General features: G+C 41.2%; 1 protein-coding gene across 7 annotated transcripts in view; it reads left to right on the top strand.

The window, feature by feature from the left end:
* Window positions 1-12,482, top strand: part of KANSL1 (KAT8 regulatory NSL complex subunit 1) — a 167,743-nt gene that overhangs the window by 32,430 nt on the left and 122,831 nt on the right. For all 7 annotated transcript variants that reach the window (XM_060395746.1, XM_060395743.1, XM_060395745.1 and 4 more), the window contains one exon: window positions 10,432-11,803. In XM_060395746.1, coding sequence (XP_060251729.1) covers window positions 10,515-11,803 — 1,289 coding nt within the window. In that variant the 5' untranslated portion in view covers window positions 10,432-10,514. The remainder of the gene's footprint in view (window positions 1-10,431; window positions 11,804-12,482) is intronic.

The following is a 12,482-nucleotide window of genomic DNA, read 5'->3' as shown; positions in this document are numbered from 1 at the left end:
TGTGTAAATGACCAGAACTTGAGGTAGACAAAGTCTGTCCTAGATCCAGTTGGTTCCTGCTGCTTGTTAGATTTTCACTTTATGATCAGACATCCCCATTAACTTCATAACAGATCTCCATCTGAGGCATTCACTGTAGAATACGCAGGTTAACTAACATATGTGTTGGTCCACTGTGTGTCAGGCGTAGTGCTACCTGTAACAGTTACAAATAAAACAAGCCATTAAGTTAAAATTGCTCAGTCATGTCTGACTCTTTGTGACCCCATGGACTATGCAGTCCATGGAATTACTGGAGTGGATAGCCTTTCTCTTCTCCAGGGGATCTTCCCAACCCAGGGATCAAACCCAGGCCTCCCACATTGCAGGTGGATTCTTTACCAGCTGAGCCACAAGGGAAGCCCAAGAAGACTGATTGGGTAGCATATCCCTTCTTCAGTGCATCTTCCCAACTCAGGAATCAAATCTCGGTCTCCTGCATTGCAGGCGGATTCAAGGAAAAGGAAACAAACCATAAGTTTCCTTTTAAGAAATATACAGTCAGGGTGACAAAATTGGGTGTTTATTTTCCATTATGACCAGGATGTCATGTGAATGCTCATTAGACCCTAGAGAGGAATGAGACCCTAACTCTTACCTGGAATGAGTGGGAAATACTTTAAAGAGCATGCGATCTTGAGCTAAAATTTGAGAAGCAAAGGTGCCAGGGCATGGGAGAACCTGGAAGTATAAATAAGATTTCGGTGGCTAGGCTGAGGACAGGTGGAAGATGAGGCTGAGTGTGAAAGGGGGCAGATAAGTGCTGTGTGGGAGTTTGGGTTCATCCTTACCCTGGTGTCGTGGAAGGATTTTAAGCAGGCGTACAGCATGGTTGAATTTATGTTCCCTCTCTTTTTTCCCCTCTTTTCTCCTCTTTTAGTAATCATTTTGGTAGTGGACACTAGGTTGAAGGCTTACTGAGACAGGAAGAAAGAACAGTTGGGAGAATATTGCTATTCTTGGTTAGTGTAAGGCCTAAGAGATTCTGAAGTACAGGCAGTGGCATTAAGGATGAAGTGACTGGTTATCATTCTATCTTATCGAACCCTCACTGTTTAACTGTGGTGTTGAGTCAGAATGTCATCTCTTTCTGGAAGTGTCTCTGATCCCTTTAGGCAAAACACAGTGCTTTGTCATCCAGGTTTACCTTCACACCTAATTTCCGTCTGACTCTTTGTGGTCCCGTGGACTACAGCATGCCAGGTCTCCCTGTCCCTCATCATCTCCTGAAGTTTGCCCCTTGTTCATGTCCATTGCATCAGGGACTTTTCCAATGAGTTGGCTATTCACTTCAGGTGACCCTAATACTGGAGCTTCAGCTTCAGCATCAGTCCTTCCAATGAGTATTCAGAGTTGGTGTCCCTTAAGATTGACTGGTTTGATTTTCTTGTAGTCCAAGGGACTCTCAGGAGTCTTCAGCACCACATTTCGAAGGCATCAATTCTTTGGCTCTCTGCCTTCTTTATGGCCCGGCTCTCACAACTGTGTGAGGGTCCCCTTAGGATTCCCTGATCACAGTGAGTGTCTTTACCAGTCCATGTCATCCTCATAGACACTTGGTGTGGAGCTTTGAATGCTGTTGGCATTTTAATAAAATGTTTTTTGGATTTCTCATTGAGTTTCCTCTGAAGACTAAAATTTAACATCCTTGTGTCTAGCAGTTAAGTCCCTTCCAGCTTAAACTTAGCCTTGTGTGTGGTAATAATGCACTGGGCTTTCCTGGTGGCTCAGTTGGTAAAGAGTCTGCCTGCAATGCAGTAGACCTGGGTTCAATTCCTGGGTTGGGAAGATCCCCTGGAGGAGGGCATGGCAATCCACTCCAGTATTCTTGCCTGGGGAATCCCATGGACAGAGGATCCTGACAGGCTACAGTTCATGGGGTTGTAAGAGTTGGACATGATTTAGCAACTAAACCGATGCAACATTTTAATAACTCTACTTCAGTAAAAAAAATAAACTAAGAAAAATAAGCATGGGTCGTCCCTGGTAGCTCAGATGGTAAAGAGTCGGTCTGCAATGCAGGAGATCTTCGATTCCTGGCTCGGGAAGATCCGCTGGAGAAGGAATAGGCTAACCACTCGGGTATTCTTGGGCTTCCCTGATGACTGAGCTGGTAAAGAATCCACTTGCAATGTGCGAGACCTGGGTTCAATCCCTGTGTTGGAAGATCCCCTGGAGAAGGGAATGGCTACCCTCTCCAGTATTCTGGTCTAGAGAATTCCATGCACTGTATGTATAGTCACGGAGTTGTAAAGAGTCAGATGCGGCTGAGCGACTTTCACTTTTCACTTAGAGATTTGGATTGGAATGCTTCTTCTGTAGCTTAGTAGTGGTGTGGTCTTGGGCATGCTACTTCTGAGCACTTACTCATACTGTTACTGTGATAATTAAATGAGGATGTATATGTAAAACACTTAGCAGGGAGACTGACAACGTAAGAGGTCAATTAATGTTAGTGAACAGCAGTCATAATAACAATATTCTCCAGCCAGAGCTCTGATTCCCTTAGTAATAATAAAGCTTAAGAAGCCCTACCCTGTTGGCATAGGAAAGTATTAGGAACTGGGGTGGTGAGGGCCACCTTATTTCTTTGTTTTATGAAAAAAAAAAAGTGCCTCCCACTCCCTCTTGTATTCTATAACAAATCTACATTTGTAAAAGAAAATCTTTCCAATGTGTTCCATAATGTAACTTTTGGTACTTGATCACAAAGCTGCTTTTCCCCTCTCTTTCTCAAGAAGCTGTGCATGTATCAACCACCTGCTTCATTCAAGTTCTGTGGATCTGCTCCCAAATCCTTCCCTGTTATTTCAGTTGTGTCAGTTTCTTGATTGGTATTTGCTCATCTTTCTCTTCTTAGCACAATCTTATGCTTGAAAAGCCTACCTCTGGGTCTTTTTGACTACTGTGAGCCTGTCAGTGAGTGCTCACAGTGCTTACTATGTCTTAAGTACTCTATCTCAGTGAAGTTAGTGAGCATGCAAAGAAAGATATTAAGGGACTTTCCCAGTCTTGAAATAGAGTTAACAAATTGGCAACAAGGGGAACATTCAGATAATTTTAATTGAGTGGTGACTTTAAATGCATTGTACAATTTAAGCAGGAAGAAAGTTAGGTGAGTCTGAATAGTGTGGAAAAGTTTTTGTGGAGATGTTGTGTATTGAAGTATTAAGTTTTGGGCTTAAAGGGTAGAAGGGCCTTCAGTTAGAGGCAACAGCATAGGCAAAAATGATGAGTTGAATCTGGGAGCCGTTTCTAGGTCCATGCCAGTTGATGCACTTGTTTCGATGTTAAGTTTAAGCTTGGAGAATTTGGACTCATGAGAAATGTACTAGGAGCTATTCTTGAGTAGAGAAGTGAAGTGATAAAAAGGTATGGAATGGATTAGACGAGGGAGCCCCTACCTCCGGGCTGTGCTCCTGCCAAATCAGTGGCAGCCTTAGATCACAAGTAAAGTGCACAAATAATGTGCTTGAATTATAGCGAAACCGTCCCCTCCCCCCACGCCTGGTCCGTGGAAAAATTGTCTTCCACAAAATCAGTTCTGGTTGACCAACAGGTTGGGGACTGCTGGATTAGAGGACTAAGACTTCAGTCAGGAAGCTGTTAGGATCATTTAGGTGTGAGCTGATGCACGCCGGCTGGGTTTGGATTGGTACTGTTAGGAATGGAGAGGATATACCAAACCTAAATGATTCTCCGTGCCTCCCAACCTGAACAGCTTTATGAGAAATAACTGGGAGGATTTTATCTTAAAGAAGGTGAAATTATGAAGGAAATGACAACCTTCTCGTTTCTTAAGAGCTTTCCTATGTGTCAGTTACTTGGCTTCTCTGCAGACCTCAGGCGCTTCTGAAGCCTGGAGGAGACTTTGACACTTCTGCGGTGGTGACTGCCTTAGTTGTAAGTTCTTGTTGTATCCTGTCTAGATTATTGCAGTAGCTTCTTCATTGGCCTTTGACTTTTTACTTTCTTTTAATCCATCCTATACAACTGTTCTCTGAAGCACAGTTCTCATGTGTCACTCCATATATGAAGAACCTTTAATGATTTTCTGCTGCTTTTAAGTCTGAGTAAAAACTGGCTTTTGAAGGTTGTCCATTAATGATCTGGCTTCAGACTGCATTTTCACCTTTTTCTATAGTGTTTCCTCTTGTTAAAATATGCTTTATAATTCAAACAAGTTGATCATTTTGTCTAACCTCCAGGATGTCCGCTTTTCCTCTCACTGGAATGCCCCATTACCTTCTTTTGCCTCAGCCTTTTACATAATGAAATTTTAGCTAATTTTCAAGCTTCAGCTTAAATTTTGATGACTTCACACACCCTTCTCTAACCATCCTTCCTGTGTCTTTTTTCCCTTTGTACAGAGTAATGAGGTAATGATGGAACGGCTTAGTAGAAGCCACATTCTGGGCAGGTTTTTCTTCGCCATCTGATTTTTGCTTCTGTTTTCAGTGCAAGTGCGGTTGTTGGCCACCCAAATGTCCAGACCCTTCCCTCTGGGCCTTGGCAGCTAATCAGCATTGTTGCAAGGTGGATGCTGCCAATTTATTCTTGTGTAACCAGAGTCCTGTCTTGGGAATTTACAAGGGAGTAAGGTGTGCCTTTCCTTTGTAGGTGTGGAGTTAGTTTGTGACTTGCACTATTTGAAGCAGCCAGATATGTATGATTTCTGGAAATCTATGTTTAGAAATATATATGTATGTATATACATCTGTAGATGCAAAATCTATCTCTAGAGAATGGCTCTCAATTGGGGGGTATGATTTTGCCCCCTTGGGGACATTTGGCATGTCTGAAGGCATTTTTGGTTGTCATAATTTCTAGGCGGGTGCAGCAGGCATCTAGTCCAGGGATGCTGCTGAACCACCTGCGGAGGCACTGGAGAGACCCTGTTCCCCCAGCGAGTCAGCAGTGCTGAGGTCTAGAGTCTCTGTCCTCGGGTGCACTTTGGCTTCCAGGGTGTTAGCTTGTGTCAGGTGACAGTTTGTTCTTGAATCTATATTGCTGTTTACAGTAAGAAAGTCATACATACAGGACGGGCCTTAGAGGTCATGTATTTGAACTTTATTCTAACTTATATCCCTCAGAACAGTGTTCTGCACAATATTGATACAATGAAAAAGGATGTTTGTTAAAGGTGAAAATATTTGAGCAGTATTCAGTGTGATGAAGTGTATTGTGAATCTCATCAGGGAAGTTTTTCCTAACTGTGTTTGCCTGCTGAACTCATTTGATATCTTCCAGTCCCCAAAATGCTTCTTGGGACTGGGATGGACACTGTTAATTAGCTAGTTCAAATATCCTTTTAAAGGACCTTGATAAGATAGCCCTTCTTTTGTCTCTTAAGCTTACTGCTGAATCATAGTTTATGTCAGTGGCTGCAGGTGCATTAGGTCTCATCTTTTTTTTTTTTGGTCAGATTGTGGTTTATTAGATGAACTAAAAGTTGGAATATTTTAGGTTTCTTTATTCTGAATGTACCAGGTAACTTAACTATCTGTCCCCACCAGTGAATTGGAAATTAAAATCACAGCCAGAAACCTACCACTTATCTTGTGATGAGGATTAATAAGTTACTTATAGCTTTTAATGCTTTGCATTCTTTGGAGAAGGGTGATTTATCAAAAGCTGTTGTGCTGTTTTTGTAACACTCAAGTTTGACAGTTTCTTTCTGCTCTAAATTGTTAAGTCACTACGTTTTTGGGATTTAAGTGGGATGGGAATTGTTTCCATCAACATTTGCTCATTACGTTAAATTTAAGAACATTTTTGTGATATTTTGCCTTATTCATATTTTTTTGACTCTTTAAGAATTTACAGTATTTTTGCTTTCTTCCCTTGTATTATACAAGCAATTTGTGTTTATGGTGGAGACATTACATAAGCCAGAAAACAAAAAACAAAAGAATCTTATCACCTCCTTTTTAAAACTGAAATGAGGTCACAGTATACATTTTATTTTTTAACACCTTTTTTCTACTTTACAGTTTTTCGTTCTAGTAATATTTGCTTTTTTTCCATAGGTTATAGTAATAGTGCAAATAATGGGCTCTTGTGCCAGGCACTAAGTTAAGTAATTGAAAGTATTTTATGTAATCATTTCTGCAGCCTTCTGAGGTCAGCTCTATTATTTGCAGATGAAGTTGAGGGAGCAAAATAGTTAAATGATTTAAATATGGGTGGAGCCAGATGTGAAACCTGTACCTGCTCCTCTTACCTGTGAATGGGGGGAGGTTGGGAAGTGATATTGCATCTTGGCACAGCATTTCAAGTCAGTGAAGGGAGGCGGGTGTAGAGTCCAGTATATTTTTTTAGCAGTTTTGATATAGAAAGATAAAAGATTTCCGAGTTAGGAATGGAATTTCTTCTGAAGATGTCACTTTCCCCCTTCCCTTATTGAGACAAATTGTTTAGTAACTACTCTTTTCATTGCACTCCATGGGGATTTTGAGACCAAGGAGGGAGTGTGAGCAAAATACATTTGCCTTTGAGGCGTATATGATTAATGTCAAGTTCTCAGGTGTGCTTTCAGAGGGTCAGAGAAATACTGAAAGAGGTGGGATTTGAGTCAGCAGATTTTTCTTTTAGTTGCAGATTTTAAAGAAATAATTCTGAAATAACTTAGGAATGTTGATTACTTAAGCACCTTCTGTGGTGTGGTGTTAATGACAACCCACTTTTTATGTGTGCTGGGTGAGCATGGGTTTTCCATACGTTTTGTGGAAGCTGTGTAACATCTGTGTCCTTCCTTGGGTCCCAGAGGGAGGCTGCTTCCTGCCATTGCTGAGACAGACTGTAGTGCTTTGGGGCAGTAGGCTCCATCTACTCCTCTCACTCGTTGTATTAATCATCTGACAGTGATAATGTGCCTCCTTGCATGGCTAGTGCTAAGTTGCTTCAGTCACGTCCAAGTCTTTGCACCCCTCTGGACTGTAGCCTGCCGGCTCCTGTGTCCATGGGATTCTCCAGGCAATAGTATTGGAGTGGGTTGCCATTTGCATGGCTAGTACCAACTGTATATTGTTATCAGTTTGAAAGAGGATACTGAGTTGATTGGAAGATCACATAGTGGTTTTTGTTTATGGTAGAAAATCCTTTTCCCATTATTAAATTGACTCAAGGTATTTTGAATAAAGAGCTTATTACATTGGTTCATCTGCCAATTGAACCAAGGTAATAATACAGCTATTTTTGAAATTACATTAGGAATTTTACTTTTAAATTTAAAATCAAAAATTAGGAAAAGTGGACATAGTTATACAGAATGCTGTATGCCAGCAAGTCCATAAGGATAAAACTCTAGTCCTCAGAAAGTCTAGTTTAATAAATATAGGATGTTTGTTAAAGGCATTATAAGCTTAGAGTGAGAAAATTTTGGCAGTTACATAGAGTGGTAGACATGTTTGACCTGTAAGTGTATTGGTAGCTCAGACAGTGAAGAATCTGCCTGCAGGACAGGAGACTGAGGTTCGATCCCTGGCTTGGGAAGATCCCCTAGAGAAGGGAATAGCAATCCACTCCAGTATTCTTGCCTGGAGAATCCCATGGACAGAGGAGCCTGGTGGGCTACAGTCCATGAGTATCAAAGAGTTGAACACGACTGAACAACTAACACTTTTCTCAGTTTACTTAAATAATTTGATATTAATGATTTGAATTGTCATACTGTAAAGAGTCTTAGTGTAGTACTACACGGCTTACCATCCTGTGTTGATTTTTATCTAAAGATAAAATGTTTGACCAAACTGGAAGTTGCCCTCATTTTTTTGAGAGAGGAGAAGGTTGCTTTTAGTTCAGTGATGCACAAACTTTTTGGTTTCAAGGCCCCTTTTCACTTTAAAAAATGTCAAAAACCACAAAGAACTTTGGTGGCTTATTATCGGTAGTTGGTTAGAAACTTCGAGAAATTTAAAGAATAATTATTTACTGGGACTTCCTGGCGATCCAGTGATTAGGACTCTGCTTTCACTGCCTAGGGCACGGGTTCAATCCCTGGTGGGGGAACTATGATCCTACAAGCTGGGCAGTGCGGCCACACATTAAAGGGGAAAAAATTCAATAATTCATTAAAAAATAATCAACCTATAACATATTATGGATAATTTTTTATCAGAACAACGAAAATTAAGTGGTAATGGCATTATTTTGCATTTTTGCAAATCTTTCTAATGTCTGGCTTAATAGAAAACAGCTGGGTTCTCATAGCTCCTTCTGCATTCGTTCTGTTGTGATAATGTTGCTTTGGAAGTATGTACAGAAAATCTGACCTCATACAAATGTGTAGTTTGGAAAAGAGACAAGTATTTAGAAGCCTTTTAAAGTGTGCGTGTTCTTTGACACTGCCCAAACTTGACAAGTAGTAGTTTCATAAAGGTTAGCTGCACTGTGGAATCTAAAGCCGTATCAGTGAGCTTTTCATGCTCTGTCAGATTAATCCATTTGGTCTGTCTTAACACTTACTTTTACCCATGCACAAGTTTCTAAGGAGCATTGGTCATTTGATCATTAACAGAGTTATGCAGATCTTCCAAAGGTTGACACATTTCATTATGTGGTATCCAGTTCTCGTTCACTAATAGCAGCAGTAGTCTGTTTAATCGGAAATGACTAAGTATTGGGGAAATGTTCCAAGTTTATGGTGGTGGATACACATTTTCAAAATACTTATTTTTGCGTAAAAACTTGGATTTTATCATTGGCAACAAACCTCATATTGGGTTTCCTTGAAGTGACACGTTCACTTTGTTCATTTGCAAGAAAATGTCTACTCAATATTCAAGTCTGTATAATCATAGTTTGTCAGTTGTTCTGCCAAGTAAAAATAGTTACATGGAAGAAGCTTCTAGTTCAACTTGTAACTCAGTTTTCTTAAAGCAGTAGAAGTGCTTTATGTGTACTTTCCCTTTCATTGCACAGAATATATAGATAAACGTATAGACACGCACTGAAGACTTGAGTGGAGATTTAATAAAGTTCAGAATTTCTGTATTTCATCAAGGATATCAAAGGTCATTGTAATAACCTTTTAAAAAAAGTTTTATTTTTAAACTAAATGAGTAAAGAATACAGTGACCAGAGGCTATTAGTACAGTTAGGTATCTCTGCTTTGATTTTTGCTCAGGTACCAGCAGTTTTGCTCAGACTTGTCTTTTGCATCCCTATCGCAAACATCAACACTGTGGAAAAAGGCAAATAATGTTTAATATTATTATGAAAAGTTTGATCTTGTGGAACTCTGAAATGGTCTTTGAGCTCTCAAGAAGTTTGTAGGCCGCACTTTAGTACCTGCTGGCTTAGTTCTTGACATAGATTTCCTTTTACTCTCAGACCAGATAAATCAAAAGGGATGAAGAAGAGGCACACTGCTGAGGTTTTTAGCTGGGCTTACTCAGTGAAAGCAATTTCCTGAGATGATAAAACTGGGTGAGAAGTAAAAAGAAATTCAGTTTTGAGCTTCAGGGGGCTTGAGGTACACAGAGGTGAGGATGTTGATTAGTGTAGCTGACGGTGTTTTTCTGAGCGACCAGAGGACTTACACGTTGCTATCAAGATTGTTGCCAAGGAAGTGAGTTGAGAGAGAAGAGGGCAGAAGGGACCTTGCTGTCAAGGACATCGGGAAAGAAGAATTTCCAGAAGAGTGGGGTGGTCAGCACTACCTAATGCTTCAGAGAAGTCAGATAGAATGGGGACTGAGACTTGAGCATGGGATTTGATAATGAGATTGCTTGTGACCTTTGCCAGAGCCATAGGAGTAGAAGGCAGATTACAGAAGAGTGAGAAGGGCAGAGGCAGCTATTTATAACTCTTCTTTCAAGAAGTTGTGAAGAAAAGAGACACATTGATTGGGCAATTAATTTGAGAGGTGGGCTATACTGAGAACAGTGGGAAAAAAAGAAAATAGATGAAATAAACTGGCATTACAGGTGTGATACAGTAAAACTTTTAGTATGATCTGTCTTACAGAGAAGCTGACAAACATTGGATCCTTCGGCCAGAAATGTACAGACATCTGGCATACAAACTTTGGGTAGGGAATGAGGAATTCTAATTCTTTTCTGTTTGATTCCTGGTGTTTAGTTTGATACATTTGCTTTAAATTCACTAATTTCAAGAAGTTTTAAAGCTGTTTTTTTCTTAAATGCAGATGATCTGACTTTAACAGTCTGTGACTACTTTTAATTTATAGTAACAAGTGACTAAAAGGAAGGATGGAATTCTTTCTTTTGTAGAGCTGTGGCCCCGCCCCAACACCCTCCCCTTTTGGTTTGAGTGTTTTCTTGAAGACAGAGTTTGGTTAACAGCCTCCATGATGTTTGTATTAAAAACATGTGTGTTGTTTTCTAATGTGTTTGTATTTCTAACTTCCTTTTCTTCTTTCTCTTCTAGTCTGTTCTCTGGGGAGGCGGTAAGGGGCTGTGGAGCTGGCCTCGGCACCGGGAGAGGCTGGACTTCCTGTCTCTCTGTGCTGAATGGCTGCGATGGCGCCCGCTCTCACTGACGCAGCAGCTGAAACACACCATATCCGGTTCAAACTGGCTCCCCCATCCTCCACTTTGTCCCCTGGCAGTGCCGAGAATAACGGCAACGCCAACATCCTTATTGCTGCCAACGGAACCAAAAGGAAAGCCATCGCTGCAGAGGACCCCAGTCTAGACTTCCGAAATAACCCTACCAAGGAAGACCTGGGGAAGCTGCAGCCGCTGGTGGCGTCTTATCTCTGCTCCGATGTGACAGCTGTTCCCGCAAAGGAGTCACTGAAGCTGCAAGGTGTCTTCAGCAAGCAGACAGTACTCAAACCTCACCCTCTCTTATCTCAGTCCTATGAACTCCGAGCTGAGCTGTTGGGAAGACAGCCAGTTTTGGAGTTTTCCTTAGAAAATCTTAGAACCATGAATACAAGTGGTCAGACAGCTCTGCCACAAGCACCTGTAAATGGGTTGGCGAAGAAATTGACTAAAAGTTCAACACATTCTGATCATGACAATTCCAGTCCCCTTAATGGGGGAAAACGGGCTCTCACTTCATCTTCTCTTCAGGGGGGTGAGGTGGTGGCATCTGAGTCTGGGGACTTGAAAGGGGCTATGACCAATTGCACTCTTCCACACAGAAGCCTTGATGTAGAACATACAACTGTATTTAGCAATACTAGCACTGCAAACAAATCTTCTGTAAATTCCATGGAACAGCCGGCACTTCAAGGAAGCAGTAGGTTATCACCTGACACAGACTCTGGTTCTAATGTGGGGGGTGTCAAGTTAGAGGGTAAAAAGCCTCCCCTGTCTTCCATCCTTTTCAGTGCTTTAGATTCTGACACCAGGATAACAGCTTTACTGCGGCGGCAGGCTGACATTGAGAGCCGGGCCCGCAGGTTACAGAAGCGCTTACAGGTTGTGCAAGCCAAGCAGGTGGAGAGGCACATACAGCATCAGCTGGGTGGATTTTTAGAGAAAACTTTAAGCAGGCTGCCAAACTTGGAATCCTTGAGGCCCCGGAGCCAGTTGATGCTGACTCGAAAGGCCGAAGCTGCATTGAGAAAAGCTGCCAGTGAGACCGCTGCTTCAGAGGGACTTAGCAACTTCCTGAAAAGTGACTCGATTTCAGAAGAATTGGAGAGATTTACAGCCAGTGGTGTAGCCAACTTGAGGTGCAGTGAACGAGCGTTTGATTCCGACATCACAGACAGTAGTTCAGGAGGAGAGTCTGATATCGAAGAGGAGGAACTGGCCAGAGCTGACCCTGAGCAGCGCCACGTACCCCTGTGAGTAGAACCACACATAATGTCTTTTTCAGAAACGTTCAGACGAGGGAGAAAGACTTGGTGAATTCCCATCATGGGAAGATAGGACTTCATGGTATGATGGGTGCCTAGAATCTGTTTGTCTTTTTCCTAATTTTAGGTAGGGGGGGTACATATATACCTGCTAGTGAAGAAATGGAAGGTATTTTTGGTTTTGTGTTGCTGTAGGATAAAAGCTGCTAATTTCCCATGGAAATCTTATTAAGAGAAAACTAGATGATTTCCAGTTTGTAAAACTACCCATTCTTCTTTCACAGTGAATAATTAGATTTCTTTTGAAACCATATGTAGATGTTTTGTAAGTTTGTGAGGCTTGACTTCGGATTGTTGTTTCTAGTAAGTGGGGCGAAAGTTTGGTTGACCTAGTTAAGTTCTCTGGAATTTATGGTTGCTTTTAATTGAGCTTTTAGCAGAGAATGTACCTGGTTTTCAATTTTGACATTTGAGATTTCCTTATTAAAAAAATAAGGACTAATAATCAGGAAGTGCTTCAGAGTATTTTGTAGGTTGTCTCCAAGCGTGCTATGCTATCACACAACCTGATTCTCTTCCTAACTTTATCAGATTTGGGTTTTATTTTCTTTCAACTAAGTTAAATGTATTTACGTATTTGGGATAAATTCTTACTGGATTTTCAAAA

Source organism: Ovis aries, chromosome 11, assembly GCF_016772045.2.
Source record: "Ovis aries strain OAR_USU_Benz2616 breed Rambouillet chromosome 11, ARS-UI_Ramb_v3.0, whole genome shotgun sequence".
Taxonomy (NCBI): Eukaryota; Metazoa; Chordata; class Mammalia; order Artiodactyla; family Bovidae; genus Ovis; species Ovis aries.
Note: the sequence above shows the minus strand (reverse complement) of the source record. Positions and strands in the feature narration are given on the sequence as shown.